This window comes from Xiphophorus maculatus, chromosome 6, assembly GCF_002775205.1.
Source record: "Xiphophorus maculatus strain JP 163 A chromosome 6, X_maculatus-5.0-male, whole genome shotgun sequence".
In the NCBI taxonomy this organism is placed as follows: Eukaryota; Metazoa; Chordata; class Actinopteri; order Cyprinodontiformes; family Poeciliidae; genus Xiphophorus; species Xiphophorus maculatus.
Window position 1 is genome coordinate 12,186,206 of NC_036448.1, and position 21,932 is coordinate 12,208,137.

A 21,932-nucleotide genomic window follows, 5' to 3' on the forward strand; every position below is an offset into this window, starting at 1 on the left:
ACACAAATGGAGGAATTATTATATTATCACTGCTTTGTAAAGGGTCTATTTTTCGAGCAGCGGTCTGCAACCTGTGACTCTGGAGCCACATTTTCATTTTTAGCTCCTCTACAGAGGCTCTCTGGCTTTAATCAAACAATGATTTCATCATAATGGCTCAAAGAGAGGTTGGCTTTAGCAGCTCTGCAAAGTTGTCAATGAATTTCTCTGACAGAACTACTAATGCTTTTTTTCAAACTTTTAAATGCTGTTTTTTTAGGTGAGCTGCACATTTTCCCTCATTAGTTTCTGTTTATATAGTTTGCGCTAAAGTAGCCTGGTTGCACAAGTGACTCTTAAACACTTTATTATAAAGGTTTTATGCTGTTTTGTATTCTAATAGACAAATATTTTACTTTTACAATTGAAGGATATCTTCTTGGCTTTATGGACTGAAAAGGTTGCTGACTCCTGCTCTAAACTTATTGGAAAACTGGCAAAGCATCAAAAGCACAACATTTGAAGTTTCTACAGACAGTTAAGGATATTTCTTTTTTGTAAGAAAACTGATCAAGAGAAAATCTCTGGTTAGTGCGTCTCTATCAAACCACCTGCTAACAGCTTAGACTGCAAACTAAAAACATTTAGTTGAGGTTTATTGCATATCTTGGCTGAAGTCGTATCAATCAAATAACTGCAAATATTAGAGATGCAATAACTAGTAAAACACGTTAATCTTGCAATGGCAAGGAAAACATCAGCTCTCCAGGTTTTAATTAAAAGCAAATTGGTCTTAAATGATCAATTTTAGTTTTGTAAATCAAGCCTTTTTTTTTTTTTTTGCTCTGAATCAAATCTGTAGTTGTTTCAATTGATAGTCTTTGCAGATGCTGCTCAGTTGAAGGCAGTCGGTGGCGAAAACTGCCCAGTAAACTTTTTTTTGTTTGTTTTTTGGGAGGAGGTTTTGCACCAGTCACATCTGTGGGAGCTCTGCCCCTCTCTTGTGCATCATGAGCTCCTGACTGGGAACAGATCAGCAGGTGAGTCACGACTGTGAGGGGAGGAGGGAGAGCAGCGCTTTCACGTCAGCAAGGTCAGCCCTGAGCCTCCAGCCAGAGACAGGAAGGGTGCAGCGAGGATGGAGAGGCACTGTGAACGCTTCAGTCCAGTGGTTGGTACGACGGGACACACTTCATGTGTTTGGTTTAATTGTGAAGCTTCGACACCCAGCTCTCTCACACACACACACACACACACAAGCTTGAATGAGTCATCATGGGGGGGGGCTAAAATGTATATTTTGCTTTAGTTTGTGCCACAAAGGCTTCATTTTTGTCGATGCTGCAGAAACTGACTTATGTTTATAATAACACATGAAGCAGTGTGGATGGAAAAAGCCACTGTTTCTATCTGGAAGTTACACAGGAACTCAATCAGTGAGTTTTATTTTTTTTTAGTTTTGGAGGAACATGCTGGGGTTGCTGTGCATTATGTTTGGTAATGATGCAGATAAAAGCAGCAGCTAATCATTAAAATCACACTTTCAGTCGAGGTTGCACTGTTTAATAGTTTCAAAATATTTTCTTAATGTTGGAAACTAAAGGGACAATTAGTGGACCTGCTTGAGTTCAGCTGATAGAAGATGTTTTATAACTGTAAAGCCTTACCTGAATGTAAACATTTTACTCACCCCGGTTTAATCTGCCATGCTTCTGTGATGTTCAAAGTCATTTAAGAAGTCCGTCTCTAAGGTGTGAAATCCAGGAATAATGCAAAAGATAAAGAAGCAGTCAGACTGTAAGTGTGAAGGCATCCCTCGTAGGCAGCCATTTCTAATTACCCGCTAATGTTTCCTGTCAGATTTTATTCTGGTCTTCTAAAATTTGTAATATTCTCCTGGTGAAGTAAGTAAAACTTTATCAACGTAGCACCTTGTAAGATTTAAAGATCACAAAGTGATGCCACTTTTAGTAGGTTTGGGAATTAATAAGGATTTAAAAAAAAAAAAAAAAAAAGAAACCCTTTAGAAACTTCACTTTTCAAGCAGAAACATAAAGGTTTAAACTTGTCCGATATTTGTAACGGGAAAAAAACCCCATCAAAACAAAATGTTTTAGAAGAAAGTATTTTTTAAGTCAACTAACCAGCCTTCTCCATTTCATTGCTACTCGTTAATGCAGACATGGAGGACGCAGCATCGTTCTCTCACCTGTATAAACCCGAACCTAAACCATCCTTTTATCCATCCATTTTCTGTACACACTTGTCCATTAGAGGGGTCGGGCGGGGTGCTGGTGTCTACCTCCAGCAAACGTTTCGGGCAAGAGGTGGGGTCACCCTGGACAGGTCGCCAGTCTGTCACACTAACCCAAACCACAGCTTTGAAATCCATTTTCTTCTTCATCTTAGTGAGAAACTCAAATGTAACTAGGAGAACCTTTCACCTTCAGTGCTGCCACCTGTGCCCTAATATACCAAAGATGAGAACAAGAAGGTGAAAATATGTGGATATGTTAATGCATATAAATGTTTATGCCCCCCACCAACTGCATCCACTCACTGATTGTAGCTAAAGCTAAATCGGGTAACATTTAGCTGGATGTATTCGTTCCTTCAAATGTTTCGTAAAAAAAGACAATTCTGTCATGTATGTTGAGGATTTAGTTCTTTTTTTCCCCTTTTTTACTGATTCAGTTTTAAAGAATGAAACAAATTTAAGCCATAAAATAGCTATAAAAGTGGCCATAAAATAATTCTTTCATCTTAAATTTATTTTTGAGATGGAAAAAATACATTTGCTCATCTGCCAGAGTGAATTGAGAGAATTAATGATTAATTCTCGCCTTTTTTCCATCTTGAGTAATAATGACATTTGGTTTGCACTATTACTTAATAAATATCACTGCGAACCTTCCAATAATATTAACTTCTAGTCGCTTTCGCGCCATAGACACACATCTTATGTTCCACATTTTTTCAGCAAAACATTTCTGATTATGTTTTTTTTTTTTTTTTTTTTTGGCATTTCTTGGGAGATTTTGCAGGGTTATGTACCATCGTACTCAAAAGAAACAAACCATCAGACTCTGCAGATTTGTTTTCGGGAGGATAAAAAGGATTATTCCCACGTTTTTATTTGGACGTACACAGTGTGTTAATCGTTTCGTTTTCTCCTGGGCACAGGGCAAGGCCACCTCTGATTATTCAGCATGACAGCCTGAAATCCTCCGTGAGCAATCTGTTTAAAAGCCTCGGAGGCTTCTGTGTCACTCACTTCAAGCATCATCCGTCAGTCTTCCCTCTGAAGAGTCCCAGATACACTAAAGCCCACGCCTGAATGCCGTCTCCTCAGCCGTGCTACATAACAAGAACTGATGACTAACACATATAAACACAACTTAAATATAAGGAGCAAATACAAAACCGCTCACATGTTTTTTTTAAGTTTATTGAAGTGCATCTTCTGCTTTCCATCTGGTTTTATAGTGATATCTTGAGGCCGGCTGATTAAGTGAAAGAGAGGGTAGCTGTAAACATGTTTGGTATCGTTCTTTATACAGTACCTTGCAAATCTATTCACACCGCTTTTTTTTTTTAACTTTACAACCACAAAATTATATTTTATTGAAATTTTATGCAATAGACGGACACAAAATACTGCCTAATTGTTAAATTAAATGAATGAATGATCTAAAACTGAACCATTTGGCCTACATGTAAAATGTTGCACACCACTCACCTTAGCTGTCAGAGGACCCTAATCATAGAGCAAGAACTTCATGGCCCAGTCAAAGTCCATACCTAAATCCAATTGAGATTCCGTGGCAGGACTTGAAAATGTCTATTCTCATTTGTTCTCTCTGGTTCTACAGCGTTTTCATTCATTTCAAAAAAAGAGAAAATCCAATTTCGCACTACTGCATGTGTGTCTGTCGTAAAATTCCACCTAAACACATTTTTTGTGGTTGTGAGTGTAAAAGCCAAGGGGCTGTGAGGACATTTGCGGTTCACCGTATCATTATTCATGGAATCGACCGCTCTCACACGACCATTAAACCTGATGACGGCGGAGACAAACATGAGGTTGTCCTCCTTGAGGAGGAAAGGGACATGAGAGAAATGGCTGACAAACACCAGCGGTAGCTTTCATCCCATCAAAGTGCTCATAGAGGTTGAAACTGTACATTATTCACAGACACATAGCTTGGACTTGTAGTAGCATGCTGAAAAGTCACAGGTAGGTCAGAAAATAATGTTTTCTAAAGATGCATCTACATCTTTGAAGGTCGGGGATGAGTTCTCTGGTTACTGACGGAGGGACGTCACAGTGGCAGTTCGGATGTGGCTGGACGAGTTGGAAGCTAATGCTGCTAGAGATGCCTGACACATGATGTTTGACTTATTGTGGTTTTATAATAAATACAATGGCAGGGAATTATGTGGGATTGGACCCCGGTGAGGCAGTTTGCGTCACGATGACCTCTGACCCTGCTTGTCGGGCCTTCTCTGCACGGCGCAGCCCGCTGTAGAGTCTCTCGTCCACCGACGCCACCAGCTTGTCTGCTAGGCTGCTCTGGGCCTGCAGAGAAACCTCTGACAGGATAGCCTGGCTGCTGTTGTTGTTCCTGTTGTCCACTCTGGGGTCCATGTGGCTCATTTGCGCTGACAGAGAGCTGCTCGCGCTTCCCGCCTCCTTGCTTGTGGACACTTGGCAGCCATCAGTCTCACCAGCCAACTCTGGGGAGACGCTTCTTGTTGGGTCTGTTCCGACGGACGTTCTGTCGGTCGTGCTCCCTGCAGCTCCTTCTCCTACCGAATCTTCTGCGCTCTCCGTTACCGCCTCCTCAGAAGCCGCGACCTCGCTGGCTTCTTCATCGGCAGCGCTCGCTATTCTCGACAGGGTGCTGTGGTACCTGGTGTCCAGCGGGTACCCTGCGCTGTCCCCCCTCCTGAGCGGGATGAACCTTTGTCTCTCTAGAGACGGCGAGTACCTTCCCCCTGAGGCCGAACCCGGGTCGCTGTATTGCTTGTGTCTCTGCCACTGCTTCCGGAGGTGAACCCTGGACCTGTGCCTGGAGCGCAGCGGGGAGTCCTGCTGGTCGAAGCGCGGATCATGACGAAGGAACTCGTTGAAGAGTGCGTCTGTCTTCTCGTCTATGCTGTAGTCACGGCGACGGAGACGGGATCGATGAGGACTCGGGGGCTGTGGGGTCGGGCTCACCAGCGGAGAAATAAGCTGAGTTTGTGTTTCTGGAGGCTTCTGAGGATGGAGGGACTTCAGCAGCTGATATGGCTCTTGAAGGGTGTGAGAAAGACTGTCACCCTGAGATTTCTGCTTTAGTCTATCCTCTGTGTCTGCGCTGAGGGTCATCTGGTCCTCCAGCTCCTCCTGAAACAACTTGGTCTCCACGCTCTCACACACTGAGCCTTTCCTCCCAGAGCTGGTAAAAAACAGTCTCCTCTCAGAAGCAGTCTTCCCCCGAGGGGCCCCAGGAGTCCCAAACAGCCTCATATCTTCAGGGGCTCTGGATGGCGCTTCAATGGAGGCATAACCACTGTCCATTTGAAGCAACTTCCTGTTTCCTCCCTCCACCTCTCCTCCAGCTCCATTCCCCATCTCCCCGTCTCCCCCTGACACCCCTCTGGTTCCACCCTCTGCCTCACCATCTCCTTCAGGCTCATCGTCCAGGTCTTGTGACAGGCAGGTGTCCAGGCCCGATCGAGCTCCTGCGCCACCAAAGGACGAGACGCTGTCTGCGTCACTGCGGACCGACTCACGATCGGTGCTGCTCTGATCTGAAGAGGCATATTGCTCCAGAGAGGCTCTCAGGCTCCAGATGTCTCTGTAGAGGGACGGGGGTGCGTCTGAGCTCTCTTGGCGGATCATGAAAGACAGAGACGAGCCTGAGTCTGTCCTTCTGGCCACGGCTCCCAACGGCGCATCGTCTCCCTCATCTGTCCCTGCATCGTTCTTTTTTCTCACACCAGCCGTGCCAACATCTGTTTTTGCATCCTCGGTTTGTCTCAACAGCTCTTCAAACCGGTCCCGCCTGGTCGGTCCTTGCTCTGCACCAAACAGGTCGTCATCTTCCGCAGACTCCAACTCATTTCTTGTTACTTTGGTTCTTATCGCTGCTCCAAACACCGTTTCTTGTTCCGCTCGGGTTCCGTTGACGGCAGGCTCAACCTGACCCAGAGTGGGATCAGATGGGAGACAAAGTTCGGCTCTCCTGCTGCTGCTGGTGCTGCCGGCTACCTCCACCATGGCCTCCAGCTTTAGCCTGCACAGGAGAGGAACATGTAGTCAGAACCTGATTTTGTTGAAATCATTGTTATGTAAGGAGAGAATTACCTCCTGAGGAAGACAGAGGATGTAGGAGCTGTCTCAGGATGAGGCAGAGTCTCAGCGGAGAGGGACTGGAGGCCGCTGGTCTGGATGGGAATATGTGGGAAAGACTCAAAGGCGTCATCTCGGAGCGGAGAGGAGTCTTCATCGGTGTGGTCAGTGGTTTCACTTGCTGCTCTCTGTCTCTGAAAAGGCTTTCTCTTTGGGGAGCCTGGAAGCAAATCAGACACATCTTCACATTTCTATCTAGTGCCAAATGTGTCACAATCCAGAGAAACCCTTAATAGTCAATCAATTCTTATTCTTACGAAATATGGGGAACCAATATGCAGCTCTGTACTTTTACCTTTCTATAAACTTTTTATACTTTCTCTTGCTTTTCTTTTGTTGTTTTGATTATATTTCCACTCATGTAAAGCTTTGAATTGCCTTGTTGCTGAAAATGTGCCATATAAATAAAATTTCCATCTCTGCCTTACCTTACGATAAAGTTATTACTTACACTTGTCATAACCGAAATGAAATTGGAAATGGAGTAGGAACATTAAAAAATAAATGTATTAATACATAAAAAATTATGACATACATAAATTAGTTAAGTAAACAAATCAATTGTAGGTATCAAGGTAAATATGTAAAGAAATGAAGTACGAGGTTCTAAAGTAGCACAGTTAAATAAGAAATTGAACCTTAAATGTCTACATATCAAATAAATGTGATTCTTTTTTTAACAAAAGGCAGCTGTTTCACAATTTATAGATTTAATGTGCGTATGTATTTGTTTATCTATTCTTCTTAGAGCCATTTCTGGCATATTTACTCACTTTCTGAAGACCAATGGGCTTTATAGGGACCAAAACGCAGTTCTAATACGGTGGACTCTGTTGTTTAGGGTTAGAGGTCAGGTTTAGAGGTAAAGTGTTTTTATTAGGCATAAATTCACTCACTACAATGAACGAAAGTCAATGCAAAGTCCTAATATGGGTAGAAATAGAAATCTGTGTGTGATATATTACATAGTGGAGCTGGATGATGCTGTAATTTCCTGTGCAGATTAACCAATCAGAGGTCAGACAGATCTGATGAGCCGCAGCGGCAAATAAATCATTTTATGGTTCAGTGTTACACAGGAACCATGAAATCATTTAATGCTGTTATAATTACATATGCTCATGATATTTAATGCATTTTTAATGAATGAATTTCACATATTTATCGGCTCATATATTTGATTATTAACATAATGATAATAAATGCATTTATTTATTAATTTAACTATTTGTATTTGTATTTATTTTCATTGAGACCAGCATAAACAATATTTTGTGGTACTATAGTTCTGAATATGTTTCATCTTTCCTTTCAAACCAGTTGAAACCAATTTAAAGTGTAGTTTTTAAAAACAAAATACATATTTATTTCCTGAAAACTTGTAGCTTTTCCATGAATCTGCACGAACCTTTGGCGTCCAGACTGGCGGCCCGATGGCTGGTGTCGAACTTCCACCTCCTGAAGTACGGCCCGGCCCCCTCCAGGCTGGCATGTCGCCGCAGTTTGGAGAGGAAGTGCAGAACAGACGCCGGACCCGGGGCCTGAGCCGACTCTCCCCTCGGCCCCCACTCGCTCTCGGCCTCGCCCCTGTCTCCAATGGCCTCCATCTGACAGAAGAGATGAAGGCAGAGGAGGATGGAGGGGAGGTGGAGACGCATTAAGGAAGGACATGCGGCTGAGATGGATGGTGACGATGAGAGCCAGAGTCCTCAGGAGACGGCATTTGTCATGTTGTCACTCAGCTGCAGCGGTGACTGATGCAGCAGCAGCTCTGAGCCTCTAGCAGGCGACTGAGTTTCACTTTGTGTTGGAAATCAGTGGGTTTGTTTGCACTGTAGAAATAAACCAAGTTCAGTACAGACCAGCTTGGCTTTGAGTTTGAAAACAAAAGTTACACATTAGCAGATAAATAGCAGCTAATGACCTGGTACAAATAAAATAAATGAAGCAAGATCAAGTTTGGTAAAGTACAGCTGTGGTTTATGTCTCATTATGTAACAAAGAATGTTCCCTGTGTTCTCGCAGCTTAATTAGATCATATTTCATAAGAGAAAAATGATCCAAATGAGAATTGGAACCACAATTGATAGAAATTGGATGTAATGCAACATCTTCAAAGAGATATGATATGATGTGCAGATTAACCCTCTAATTTTATTTTTTTACTTTTGGAGTTCAGGGGATAAAATCACAAGAAGGTTTGTGAACCTGTCAACTGTGGCAAATAAGGCGTGAGAATTGTTAATATTTTTGTTTATAATCTCCACAAATCATAAAGAACGTTTCCCTTGCATGCTTTAGTGATGAGTGATGGCTTCACAGTCTCTCTTTGTAAATTTCACAGTAAACGTGATGTTGATTTTGACCTTCATCAGCCGTACGACAGAGGTATGACAAAAGGCCCATTTTTCACTTTTAGCTGATAGATATTTGGGGGGTTTCATACAAGTTTACCCAATATTAAGTCACATCACAGCATCTAAAATCTTATAATAAAAATTTTGATGGAGAAAATCTTAAAACAATCTTTAGCTGTTTTGAGATTAAGAATGAAAGGGTTCTCTGTGTGCTTTCGGAGTTCTGCTGTTCACTTTTTCTTTTCTGTCTTGCATTATAAATATTGATATACAACAGAAAGGTTAGCTTAGACTTTGACTTTATTGAATGTAGTGTAATAAAGAGTATTCCTCTGATGGAAAACTGCATCAGAGGCTGAAATGTGTCAACAAAACCTGAGTGAAGTTGGTCGCCCCACCTTCTCCAAATCAGACAAAATTGGTGTCAATCAAATTTGGCATTAAAGTTATTAATGAAAGTTTAAAGGTAATTTTGATTTAGTAAAAGTGGGAGGCTGGTTAACCGTTTGATCATTGAACTTTTAAAGTCAAAGCAGCACAAACAAAAACATTTGCTGCACAAACCAGCACAAATGTGGTCGAGTGGATTTGCACCAATTTTGTCTGATTTGAAGAAGGTGGGGGGGAGGGGCTGGTTGACCTTTCATGACCTCTAGAAACATTTGCTAATATCTTTAAAATGATAGCGGCACAAACAAAAAAAATTTGCTGCACAAACGTTCCACAGAAATGTTGCCTGATTTGAGGAAGGTGTGTGTGTGTGGGGGGGGCAACTTCACTCGGGTGTAAACAAAGCTACATACAAACAACAAAAGCAAACAAAAGATGAACAGTAGCAAAGTATGCTTACACGTTCAAAGGAAACAAGGTTAATTAAAGTTAAAGACTCACTGTCTGAGAGCGCTGGGACTTGAGGACAGAGGAGGACTGCCTGTCTCTGTGGTCCAGGACGGTGGAGTGGTGTGGATCTCCAGGCAGCCCCCCACTCAGGCTCTGTCCCAGCCAGTCAGGGACTCTTCTCTCAGCAGGCTGGAAAAAGGAGACAGAAAACTGCATCAGAGGCTGAAATGTGGCAGCTTACCGATCTGATGTTGTTCCGCTACCTGGTAGATGCTGAGGAGCATCTTGGGAGCTGAAGTCTCACTGATGTTGATGGTGCTGCTCTCCGTGGAGTCACACTCCATGATGGTGAGTATCTTCAGGTCACACGGAGCGGGAGGCAGGTGCAGGTGGGTCAGCCGGGCCTTTTTCAGGTGATGGAAGTCTCCTTCGGTGAGAGTGTACCTGAGGTGAAAGCATAAGCATCTGATCTCTGTCCACCAAAGAGGGAAGAATAACCAAGTTTGCTCAAGTGGACCTTACCTGCGTCCTTTTTCCTGAGTGTTTTTTTCCTGCTCATACAGCGCAGATTCGTTGAAGGACACTCTGCGGCCAGTGGAGGCGGTGGAAACAAATCGGTCCGACTCTCCATTGTGACAACTCGACGCTGAGAGAGCATCTGATTCATCCAGACGAATTGTGATCTCTGAGCAACAAGGACGCGCCGATGAAGAGGAACAAAAGAGGTCTGTGACGACACCGAACCAGAAAGTATGCGTGAAACTGGAAAACAAAAACAGCGCAGCTCTGACCTTGCGTGGGCTGAGAATCCTCAGCATAAGTCGTGTTTGTCTTCTCAGGGTCATCGCTCGCTCTGCGGGGAGGAAATTACTTTTTACTCTCCGTGTTTTTAAACACAGAAGGACTAGTGCTCTGTCACGTTATGGATGTCTAAAGTTGCAGTCCACACCGACCTGGTTCTGGCAGGACCCACCTGGAGTAGCGTCGTCCACCCAAGCAGCAGCGGTGACAGAAGAGCAGCAGCAGGGACAGCAGGACCAGCGTCCCGCCGGCGAAGACGCTCAGCAGCACCAGCAGCAGCACGTAGTTCTCCGCCTGGCCGGTCGACACGGGCACATCCTGTTGCTGAGCAATTATTGAAGAAAGGGGGGAGAAAATACGTTACAATTGCAGACTCAGTTGCTTTCGGCTGTTTTACATTTCATTTCAGAAACATTGGCTGCTACAGCAAATGACACAATGCGTATTGATATGCATCGTGGTTTCCTGTTCCAGTCTGAAGAACAAAACATAGAGGACATTTTGGTGAGGATTCTCCAGTAGAGAGCTTTGAACATTGGACTGGACTTTGACTAGGACGTTACATTTAATCTACTCCGGTACCTCTCACTTTATGTTTAGGGTTGCTGCCCTATTATTTTTGTTTTTTCAAGATTGTCCTGTATTTATCTTCTCTTCTACTCTGACCAGCTTCCATGCCCATGCTGAAGAAAATCATCCCAAAGCATGATGGTACCACCACCATGTATCGCAGTGGGAATTGGATTGGGAAGCAACTTCCAGTCCACCAGTCAGTCTGGATGGACGTACATGTCTTGGTACGTTTGCTGTTGTGGATATTATTTTCTAACCGCAAGGTGCTTTAAACTTCTCCTCAACTTTCTCCCTGAACTTGCTGCTGTTCTTCCTTGTTCTTCATGATGTTGCTGCTTCCCTAATGCTCTCTAACAAATCCTCTTCATAGAAAAATCAGGCGACTTCTGGTTGCTGGGGATTCTATTTGGGGCATCACAGTAAAAAAGGTTGAATACCTTAAAATTAAAATGCATACCACCCTTTTTGAAATTTGAAACTTTGCAAGTACAGTATGCAGAACATTGTGTAGGTCTAAAGCAATAAAATACGTAGAAGTTTGTCCTTTTAACGTGACAAAATTCCAAAATGGTTGTGGATATTCTTTTTGAATTCACTCACAAGCGTACTTCATATTCTGAAAAAAAAGAAGAAAACATTATCGGCGAATCAGTGCTATAAAGTCAAAAGGACATAATTAAATCCTGTTTAAATGTGAGCTGCACAGAACCCTGGAGTCGCTGGCCTCCCACGAGAGGGTGAGTGAGATACATTTGTTTCCATCGGGGCAGAAATTTTACCAAATTACACAGTGTAATCCTGTTACCAGCTGTGCGTGGGTTGGGGCAGATCCCTGGTTTTCCTTTTTTCCCTTTTCTGGACACTTTCCTTTTTCTGTGCATTCAAATGAAATGCAAAGGACTCCTAACCAACAACATCCAGGCTGAAGGATGAAGATAAAATACCCAGAGACAGTACAACACATTGAAGCTCATGACTCTCATTTGAATATCTGATCTTTTATCTATAAATATCCCTCTAAACATCATTGTAATCACTTAAACTTTGATCTTCTCTGTGGCGGTATTGCTTGAGTTGCGGCGCATGAATTTAATTTCCTCTCCTTGCATTTGCCCGTCATCTCCAAAGGCTCAGACTCATTCATTGACCAGCAAAGCCAGGCAGAGGCCTGGCAGAGTGGGTAATTTCCACTGCTGAGTTTTGTTAAGGGAACATGGTGACAGAATTCACTCTGCCTGGACTGTAATTGATTGTCTTTCTTTTTTTTTTCTAAAGAGCAAGTGAGGACTCTCTTTGTGGTGTTACGCTGTCAGCTGTAAGCACCATAATATTTAATGAGTGGAATCAGCACTGGAAGACTCTTAAGTCCTTGCCTCCTCGCTGCAAACACACACCCAGATACACACCGCCTGTTCGCTCACCCCCACACGCACGCACTCATGCCGACAACCAACTGCTCTGTTTTGATTAATACACTCAGTCTCGGCTGAGCAGGGCTGGGGATGCTAATCGAAACGTCAGCAAGACCCTTAATTCAATTTCCCAACTCTTCTCAATGAGAGGGAAATGAGGCCTTTGCAGGCTAAAAATGGAAATCGGAGGAGGAAGAAGAGGAGGAGGAGGAGGAGGATGCCGACGCACATGAGCAATCCCCACTGAAGACTTTCCTGGCTCTTCTCCGAATGTCAGTTTCAATGGAAAGAGGAGAATAATTGGACTCTTTCTGCCCGCACGAAAGGAATATTAATCAATTGAAATGTTTGATCTTGGCTAATGGATGAAGATGTATAAAGAGAATTATCCAGAGAGGCTCAAGAGGGGAGAGAAGAGCCCAGGAGTTCCTCATGGAGTGCAAAACGACTTCAGGATAATAATAGTGTTAACCGCAGCTGCATTTCAAACATCTTTCAAAGAGAGAAAATGTCTGTGTCTCCACAGACAGTTGAAACCAAAAATGTACAAACTATTGGTGAAAAGACACATGATGCCATCTATTTTGTGAAATGTACCAGTCAGTAATTTGTGAACGTTTTCATGCTTGCAGGTGTCTCTCTTTCCCCTCCAACAGAAACAATTACGGCCAAACACTTCAGTTGGACTTTCATCAAACCAGAGGACAAGTCTCCAAAAATTAAGCTTCTTGTTTACGGCGTTCATCCATAAATTGCACTTTAGCTTTTATGCTTCATTTGAAATGGCCTCTTCCTCACTGCGTGGCTCTGCAGGCCATGACTGTTCATTATTCTGGCTCAACACATAAAAAACTTGAACGACGACAGTTCAAGTTTAGTTTGATTTAATTCAGACAGTTCGAAATAATGTGTCTTCTGATACAGTGTATACATCTTGTTTCTGGTGCATATCATCATGACTCCAACATAAAGCAGGACTGGCGATAGATCCATCTGAATTCAGCCAAGGGTAATTTCAGACAATAAAATATGGGTGGGAAAGAGAAAGTCTGCCTTCAGTCCTGAGCGTTGTGGTTCTTCTGGTAGAACCACCAATCAGACACCCAGAAGATCCGTCTAACAGCATCAAGTCACTGGATATAAGACAGGGTGAAAAAAAAACACTTTCCTTTTTATCCTTCAGAAAGCAGACCTGGCTGGCAGTAAGTGTGGACACACATAAACATAATTTTTTTTGTTCAATATGCCCCTAAACAAGTAGCCTCAGGTGAGAGAACATGTTAACTTAAACCAAGTCAAAGATGAAACAAAGTGTTTTACATTCAGCAGCCCTCATCCATGAGGCAAGAGAAGAAGCTGGAAGCTGGAAATGGTTTGATAAGTGGCTTAAAGATTTGAACCAATTTCACTTCTTTACACAAAAAAACCAAAGTGAAACTTTGGTTTCAGTTTATATATATCAGTTGTTCCTTAACTGATATAAGGATAAACTGGATAGATCTAACGATGACTGATTTCTAGTTAATTGGTAAGTTCATCTTGTTTTAATGTCTTGTTATAGGAAAGAGTCCCTGATGTCATGCTCTTTAATAAGATTCTCAGGGCATTTGAAAGAAAACACAAGCCCACAGTATCACAGATCTTCCACTATGCCTCACAGTGAGCATTAATTTTGCTTTATCATTTATCCTTAATCCAATCCAACCTGGACTGTTTGCTGAAACTTACTCTAATCTGACCAAACCACTCCATTAAAATCCAGAGTAGAGTTTAGCAATCCCAGTATGTTTATGTTAGTGACAGTAGGACATTCACTCCGACATAACAATGTGGAACGCATCAAATGATTGTTATGGAGACTTGGTCTAACTTAAACCCCAATTAGTCATTTTTACTGAAGCTCTCAAACAGTGAGCATTGGACTTTTTTTTTTTACCTCTTTTATAATCCTAGTTTATCACACTTTATATTGTTTTAACTTTTTTATCATTGCTGTGACTCTATGGGCAAGTGGGAGTTTTGAAGATTATCGCACATTAGTTCACAAGAAAAACAGGAAAAGGTGAACACTTGGATTTATTTAAGAAAAATGCAAAGTATTCATTAAAGAAATGGTTAATTTAGATTATTTGTGTTAAATGATGAGAATAGCTATGTCATAAAAGAAATCTTTCTCATACTTTTATTTAAATGTTTAACTGACTTTTGTTAGATGGTTTAACAAATTGAAAAAACACAAAACATTGAATGTACTGGATTCATGATGGGTTTGGGGCTCAGTAGTCTCTGGCAGAAGCTCAAGGAAAATGTAAAGAAACTAGGAATGAGGCATATTTGAGTTTGAAACAACCATGATTACATTTGTGTGTGTGCGGGTGTGCGTGCGTGTGTGTGTGTGTGTGTGTGTGTGTGTGTGTGTGTGTGTGTGTGTGTGTGTGTGTGTGTGTGTGTGTGTGTGTGTGTGTGTGTGTGCATGTATCGGAGCAGCCGTGACTTAATGAAACCTGCTGTTTCTACAAACTCAGCCAAACGGGAAGCAAAGCTCCATCAATCAGGCGGAGCAGCGAAGCCATCTTTCTGACTCACTGTGCAGAGCAACATGGAAGTCGATTCTCCGTCTCCACTGAGAACTCAAACTGACCAGCAATCAGAGCAACCAGCTCAGACTCCTCCTCTCTCTCTCTCATCCACCCAGACCCATATTCAGTTCTGGTTCTCCATCAGCTCCCCATCTGCCCGTCACCCCCGCAGCACCCGCAGATTGAAGCCGACACCTGGAACACTGTTTCCCCAACATGCCTTTCTCCGTGGTTCCCACCCTGATTGAAACCCAGCAGAGATTCAGAAAACATCGTGAGAGTTTCTTCAAGCGTAACATCAAGATCCAGCACCATCTGAAGGTGCGGACAGCATGTGTTGCTGGAGCAGCATACTCACAGTGGAGTTCTCTGTCAGACTTGTCAGGACAGGCAGATCATTGCTCATGGTCCAGGTCAGAGTGAGTGAGCCCTGTGGAGGAAGCGGAGAAAGACAGAGCCACAGATCAACTTTAAAACATCCAGTTCAGATTATATAAATGTTATACCATCCTTTACAGAATACAGACTGTGCAACTGGACTTCTAAATACACTGAGATAAAGTTTGATTAAGCCGTGGAGCTACAAAGCTGGTCAGAAGTTTACATAAGTTTGGATAAATGTCATTTAAACTGCAAATACCGCAAGCTTTTTGTGTCTACCAAGGAGTTTGTGGAGTCATTTAGGATTTACTTTTGACCATTATTGGCAGAAATTCTTCTGATAATTTAGAACAACTGGCTTCCTGTCAAACTTGGCCTTTAAAGCTGCAGTACAAAAATAAAAATAAAAAATTCCCTCAAACCACCAACCAGCTAAGGTTGTGTGTGTACAGCAAGGATGGAATTGTAGAGGTCAGAGGTGAGAGGCCAGCCTAATTTTGCTAATATGCATACTAAAAACTGGGCTGTGCAAAGTTAACACTGCCCAGCTTATTACATGGCACTATGTTGACATGTGGATCCAAAACTCAAGCTTGGCGCTCAACTGTTACGCCCTTACAGGCTTCAATTTGTTAAAAACATGTGTTGATGATGGTGACATCTCTTGTCCTTTTTAATCTGAAACCCCTGAAGTAGTTTCTGTCACTTTTAGGCGACCTCTCCTGAAAAAGTCACTGTGTTGTGTATGCAAATACAGCATACAAAACAGCTGCTTCTTCCTCTTTGGACATTTGTTTGGAGTGCCGGACTCGCTGGTTGTTTGTTTAATCGATTTTTTAACATGAAATTGACACACAGAACGATGAAGGTTACTACACATCAGCATGACAGAGACATTCTTTTACTCTTTCAATGATCTCTTCCTAAAACATGCATCCATGTTTTATTGCCTGCTTTCAAGCCTTTGGGCCTACTTTCTGCCAGATGTCATAGAGAACTGCACAATAACACTAGAACTGCTTCCAATTTCTTCCACTTCACTGTAAATCACATTCAGAATTAATCAAACAGATTGGGCTTAATTGACTGCTGCCTCAGCTTTACTTGATGTCAAGTTATAGTTACAGCGAGGAATAAAAAGTCACATGTAAAGTCATGGACTAGCACAAACATCATACAAATTCCTTACAAATATTTCTAAATTAGCATCACAAAATCTGTGATTTTGATTACAAAAAACCCCAACAAAAACAGTCGTAAAATTCTGGAGGGACATCTATTTATTAATATTTTAACAGTTTTATGGGTTTTATAGATACATTCTTTGCTCAACCGGCCCTTTAAGAACATTCAGCTTTTTGATACGGCCCAAAATGAAACTGAGTTTGACACCCCATGCATTAAATCAACAATTTAATGGTTCAATCATGAGTTCCAACAGAACAATTATCCAAAAATACAACTGGTTCTAGAAGAAATGAACCAGGCTGAAATTAAGCGTCTGGAATGCATTTTCCAAAGCCCATGACTCAACCTCTGTAAAAATGACAGATCTGAGGTCTGCTTTGTACCAGGAAACCATTGAATTTATAATTGTACAAATTCAGCCAAGAATAGAGGTCATGTCAGCAGGTCAGGTAGTGAATGGTCATAGTGAAACTTGATAAGAGACATAAAAAAATAAATAGTTGTTGGAATTTATGCATATATTAGTGCCTATGTGTATTATTCTGATTTTGTGGTGATTTGAGAAAATTCACAAATTTTTTTTTCTTTATTTAATCAGGTAAACCCCGTTGAGATCTAGATCTCATTTTCAAGAGGGACCTAAAACAAACTTCACTCCCACGTGACAGGCGGGGACACTCACCACTGTACTAACGAGGAGATCTTTTTATAAATTTGGTGCCAAATTGTTTAGCTTTTTCCCAAATTCACTGCAGTTGAATGATGCAAAACAAAACACACACAAAAAAAACATGGCTCCAATGAATCATTTGAAGCCCAAAATTAATCTGACAGTCATGCGCATGATGAGTGTAGGTAACCTTGGTACTGTGCTTCCCACAAGCATTGCAGAGAGCAGGAGCTGGCTTTGCAAAGTGTTGTCTCCTGAGGGAGAGAATCGCTTCCTTTGGTGTTGATTCAAACTTGCACCAAGAAAGTGTATATAACACATCAAAGAAAAACTAAAAGATTCAAACTCATCAACTCTGTCCTTTTTAGCGCTTTTTAGCTGAAGTTTCTATTGAAGGATCTTTTCTGCAGCAGCTATGATATTCAGTCTTGCATCCTTTAAGTAGTGATATGTGTGTGCGTGTGTGGATATTAACAAGGAGGGGTGTGTGTGTGTGTGTGTGTGTGTGTGCGGACATGTATGCGTGTGTGGATATTAACAAGGAGGGGTGTGTGTGTGTGTGTGTGTGTGTGTGTGTGCGGACATGTATGCGTGTGTGGATATTAACAAGGAGGGGTGTGTGTGTGTGTGTGTGTGTGTGTGTGTGTGTGTGTGTGTGTGTGTGTGTGTGTGTGTGTGTGTGTGTGTGTGTGTGTGGGCGTGTGCGTGAGGAGGGGGTGTGGGCAGGCATGGCAGGTGTGTTAAGGCTGAAGATTAAATGAAAACGACTAAAAAAAAACATCAAAAAAGCGTAAAAAGATAAATTATACACAAATGAAACTGCATAGAAGTGAAGTTTTTGACTGAGTTTTTCTGTAATTGGATCTGAGTGTTAAATCGATGCCTTCTCAGACTCCAACGAATTCTTTGCCAAAGTTGCAGAAATGATTTTCTAATTGTTCCCATCCCAGGCTGTACTTTATCATTCAGAGTCATCAGCTGCCCAATTTATCTCTGTTTGAAGATTTTGAATTTAATGTCAGCTCAAATTTTATTAAAATGTTCCACACAGTTCACATTTTTGTCCCAAACGTCTGTGTTTATGTTGGACTTTCTGAAAACACCCAACACAAAGTACTGCACTTCTGTGAAGTGGAATGAAAATGTTTGTCAAAATGTTGCACGGACACAGTTTAAAACTTGTCATGTGCCGGTGTATTCAACTTTTTAGTTATTGTAACTCCTCTAAGTATAACCCACTACAACAAACTACCTCCAGAAATAACTTAATGAATTGAAAGGGCTTGTTGGTTTGTCATTTAGTCTCAGGATAAATGAAGCTGTTCTGTGAAGGCCACAGTGGAACAAACAGACCAAAATTTAATGGAGAATCTGTGGCGAGACTTGAAAATTGATGTTTAGTGATTCTCAATATGCAAACTTCCACAATTTGAGCCTTTTTGCAAGGACTCATGGGTAAAAAAATTTCTGGATACACAAAGCCTAAATCCGTAGGCTTTGAGTACAGAATGTTACAGACTTTGTGTAATTGCAACAAAAGATGGTGGTGCTAAGTATTGACTCAAGATATGGGTGTCACATTTTCAAACTTCTGTTTCTGACATATTTTTTAAACCATGTTTAATTTGCCTAACATTTCACAATTATGTACTTTGTGGAAGTCTGTCCTGTAAATTTACTATAAAACAAAGAAGATGGACCAAACGGTGGAAAAATGAGCATTTATTTTCTAAGAGGACTGGTGGTGAGTGCAGAGGATGTTCAGAGACAGAACGGATCACTCTTAACCGTTCAAATCACGTAAATCTTTCTAAAATCCATTACGGGCTGCGTGTGAAGTCAATGAGAGGAATCTTGAACTAGAGTAATGTCTCCATTTTGTGTGATTGGCCTTATGATCATCCGGCTCCATCTCTAAGGTTAAAAGGACTTTTTTGCAGTAAGGCGTCTATGCACCTTGTGTAACGTCAGTCCAGGACTGCATTTCTCACACATGCTGATAACCCGGCTGCACATTCCCTCGTCGTGAGGGAGACTCATATTTTATGTAATATCTCAGCTCGAGGTAACTACGACGAGGCCGCAGCTCTGAACAACACACCATCGCTTCACACGCTGCACATGGCCGCGAATCCTTGTTCTGATAAATAATCTCCCCCGGTGATTTACTCATAATCACAGCCCGTTTGTTATTCTTGTCCTGACATTTGTGAGTGTCTTTTGAGAGTTTTCTCTCATTCACACCTAACAGAAATAGAGCCGCCTGATATTCAGATGTTTTTCAGATGCAATGGTTGAAATCTGAAGTGGATTTTCAGAAGAACTGCATTGAATTTGTGATCACACTAAAAGGTCGGATGGAGTGGAGAAGTAAAGGGAATTTAACATAAATGTGATGACCTCATAATTTAATTGGTTAAATTAAATTAGGAGATATTAAAGTATATATTAAACTACATGTTTTTATGAATTTGATTTAAGGGTGTAACAGTAAAGGGAGCACAATACAAATGCATGCCGCACTTCTCAGATAATTTCCCTGCTGGGATGAATAAAAGTAATTCTATAAATAAAGTACCACCAGTTATACATTATTTTGTTTCAGTGTGTCAAATATAATTCCAAGAAATACATTGAGGCTTGTGTCCTGAGACAAAATGTGAAAAGTGAATTCTGAATTTAGCAATTCACACACAGGTTATACGTATTAAAACAACATATATGTTTTGGGTTTTGTTATGGCCAGAGTTGCAATGTGGCAAGAAGAAAGCCCCTGTATGAAGAAAGCAATAAAAAAACCCTTTATGGACACAGCAGACATTTGCAAGAAGGTGGTTTGCTGAAGTAAAACCAAGTTTTTTTTTTATCTGAGGTATAAAACTAAAAGAAAAAACCCACTGAACCATGGTAACCTTACTATTTGACCCAGGTGTTGAAGCAAAAACACATCTTAAAGTGTGTTTAAGATGTGTTCAACTCTAGCCCTCTGGGACTAGAGTTGAAGTCCCCTGCAGTATGTGAAGGTCCTAGTGAAAGTTCAGGCCTAAATCCAATCTAGAAGACTTGAAAAAATGATATTCACAGACGCTCCCCATCCAGGCTGGACGAGCCTGAGCTATTTTGCTTGGTGTGCAACCTTAAAAAGCTTTTCAATGCAGCAAAAGGTGGTTCTTGAAATCCATGCTGCACTTTTCAGGTTTTTATTTGTCAAATAATTTCCAATTTGTAGTTTTTAACTACTTCGGGTTGGTTTGACACAGAAAATTCCAAGCAAACATGGTGAAGCAGCAAATAGCAAGATAATTTAACAAAACAAGATTTATTCCCTATGGATATGAACTCCCCCTCTAACATGGCGAGTCATAGGACACACCTTATTAAAGCAAATTCACTTAAAATTTGCTTTAAATGATTTGACCCCAAAACGTCAAACTGTTAATCATCGGACTTTTGTTGCAACTGAAATGTGTTTTGCACTAGTAAGATTTAGTCAAATTCATCTTTAACTTGTTAGCCCTTTCTTAGGGCTAACAACATATAAATAACATATATAATTATTGATTATTACTATAGCAACATTCTCAAAAATACAACAATGCTTGTATTTCTAGACTTTACAGTTTCGCATCCTATCTGCCAGCACTTGTTTTGAAGTAAGCTAAAAAATTAAAATAAAACTATATCAGCACTGACTCTATGTTTTTGAAAAATGATAATCTGGGATTTGAGAACATGTTAGATTGTCACTTCATCTCCGGTTTATCATCCAGGCAGATGGGCGTTTGGAGCTCAGACACACACTTTCTAGCTCCCAGCGCTTCAATCACACTGATGGTGTTTGTGTCTTTATAAATACCATCAGCGGGAGGAAAGCAGGAGGAGGGGGAGTGTGGGGGTGGGCGTGTGCGTGTGTGTGTGCGTGGGGGGGAAGACTTTACTGCATAAAACCCTCAGGTGAGAGTGGGTGTTGAGGGGCTCCAGATGTGTTGCGTCTTATAACGGGAGGTGTCACAGGAGCTTCCCTCCGCTGTCTGCGTGCTGCTGCTGGACTACAGGGACGCGCTGCAGCCGGCGGTCAGCATCAGCACCATCAGCAGCAGAAGCATCTTCCCTTCGCCGCCGAAAACCCCCCGATCAGCAGGGCTGTCCCATGTCAATGCACCGCCCGCCCTCAGCCCTGTGGGAGGTGGGATACATCACGACGTGGACCCGGGCTCATGCAGGGAAATTCCGCCGTCTGACACCGCTCACATAAACACGGGTCAGCTGTGTCGCCCGAGTCTTACATAATTTGAAACAGAACCACGTTGAGACCGCGAAAGAAAAAAAAAAAGCCAGAGCCAGAGCCGGTCCGGGTAAAGTAAGAGGGAGGGGTAAAAAACAAACAAACACAGGGACTCACCTTGTTGTAGACTCGGAGTGAAGCGGTCCACAGCCAGTCTGCCCCGTCTGCATACTTTATTCTGGGCTTCAAATAACGACTGTAGTTATGAATGAAACCACACGCGATTAGACACACCCACCCCCCGCTCCCGAAGCGCCACGTGACCAGCACTGATGATGATGATGGTGATGGTGTCGGTCATGATGGCAGAGGAAAGCCGTCCTCATTGAGCAGCCTCGTGAATGGCGTCTCTCATCCCATTTTCACCATTAATGAAGCTCAGACTGCCACATTCAATCTGCAGGATTTTTATTTTTTACTTTGCTGTGCTTCATTCAGCCTCCGCGTTGGGAGATAAGATGCTCCGACAG

At 42.0% G+C, this 21,932-nt stretch overlaps 1 protein-coding gene across 2 annotated transcripts; it reads right to left on the minus strand.

Annotated features, from left to right (window-relative positions):
- Nucleotides 1-3,072: 3,072 nt before the first annotated feature.
- LOC102218345 lies at nt 3,073-21,686 on the minus strand. Of its 2 annotated transcripts, XM_023336000.1 has the most exons (11): nt 21,580-21,684; nt 21,116-21,354; nt 15,297-15,368; nt 10,547-10,698; nt 10,365-10,426; nt 10,096-10,258; nt 9,837-10,017; nt 9,625-9,762; nt 7,785-7,983; nt 6,332-6,536; nt 3,073-6,260 (listed from the first exon to the last, which is right to left on the minus strand). In XM_023336000.1, exons 3-11 carry the CDS (start codon nt 15,342-15,344, stop codon nt 4,415-4,417), a joined length of 2,994 nt encoding a protein of 997 aa, XP_023191768.1. In that variant the 5' UTR covers nt 15,345-15,368; nt 21,116-21,354; nt 21,580-21,684; the 3' UTR covers nt 3,073-4,414. The 2 variants fall into 2 exon arrangements, with proteins under 2 accessions (XP_023191768.1, XP_023191767.1); XM_023335999.1 differs by lacking the exon at nt 21,116-21,354 and having other exon boundaries at nt 21,580-21,686.
- Between the last annotated feature and the right edge of the window lie 246 nt (nt 21,687-21,932).

Bases quoted from the DNA above. Each gene is read 5' to 3' on its own strand.
- LOC102218345 (XM_023335999.1), bottom strand. From the start codon at position 15,344: ATGAGCAATGATCTGCCTGTCCTGACAAGTCTGACAGAGAACTCCACT. The intron at 10,018-10,095 runs GTAAGGTCCACT...CTTTCACCTCAG, and splicing joins ACTCAGGAAAAAGGACGCAG to GTACACTCTCACCGAAGGAG. The intron at 9,763-9,836 runs GTAGCGGAACAA...TCCTTTTTCCAG, and splicing joins TGCTCCTCAGCATCTACCAG to CCTGCTGAGAGAAGAGTCCC.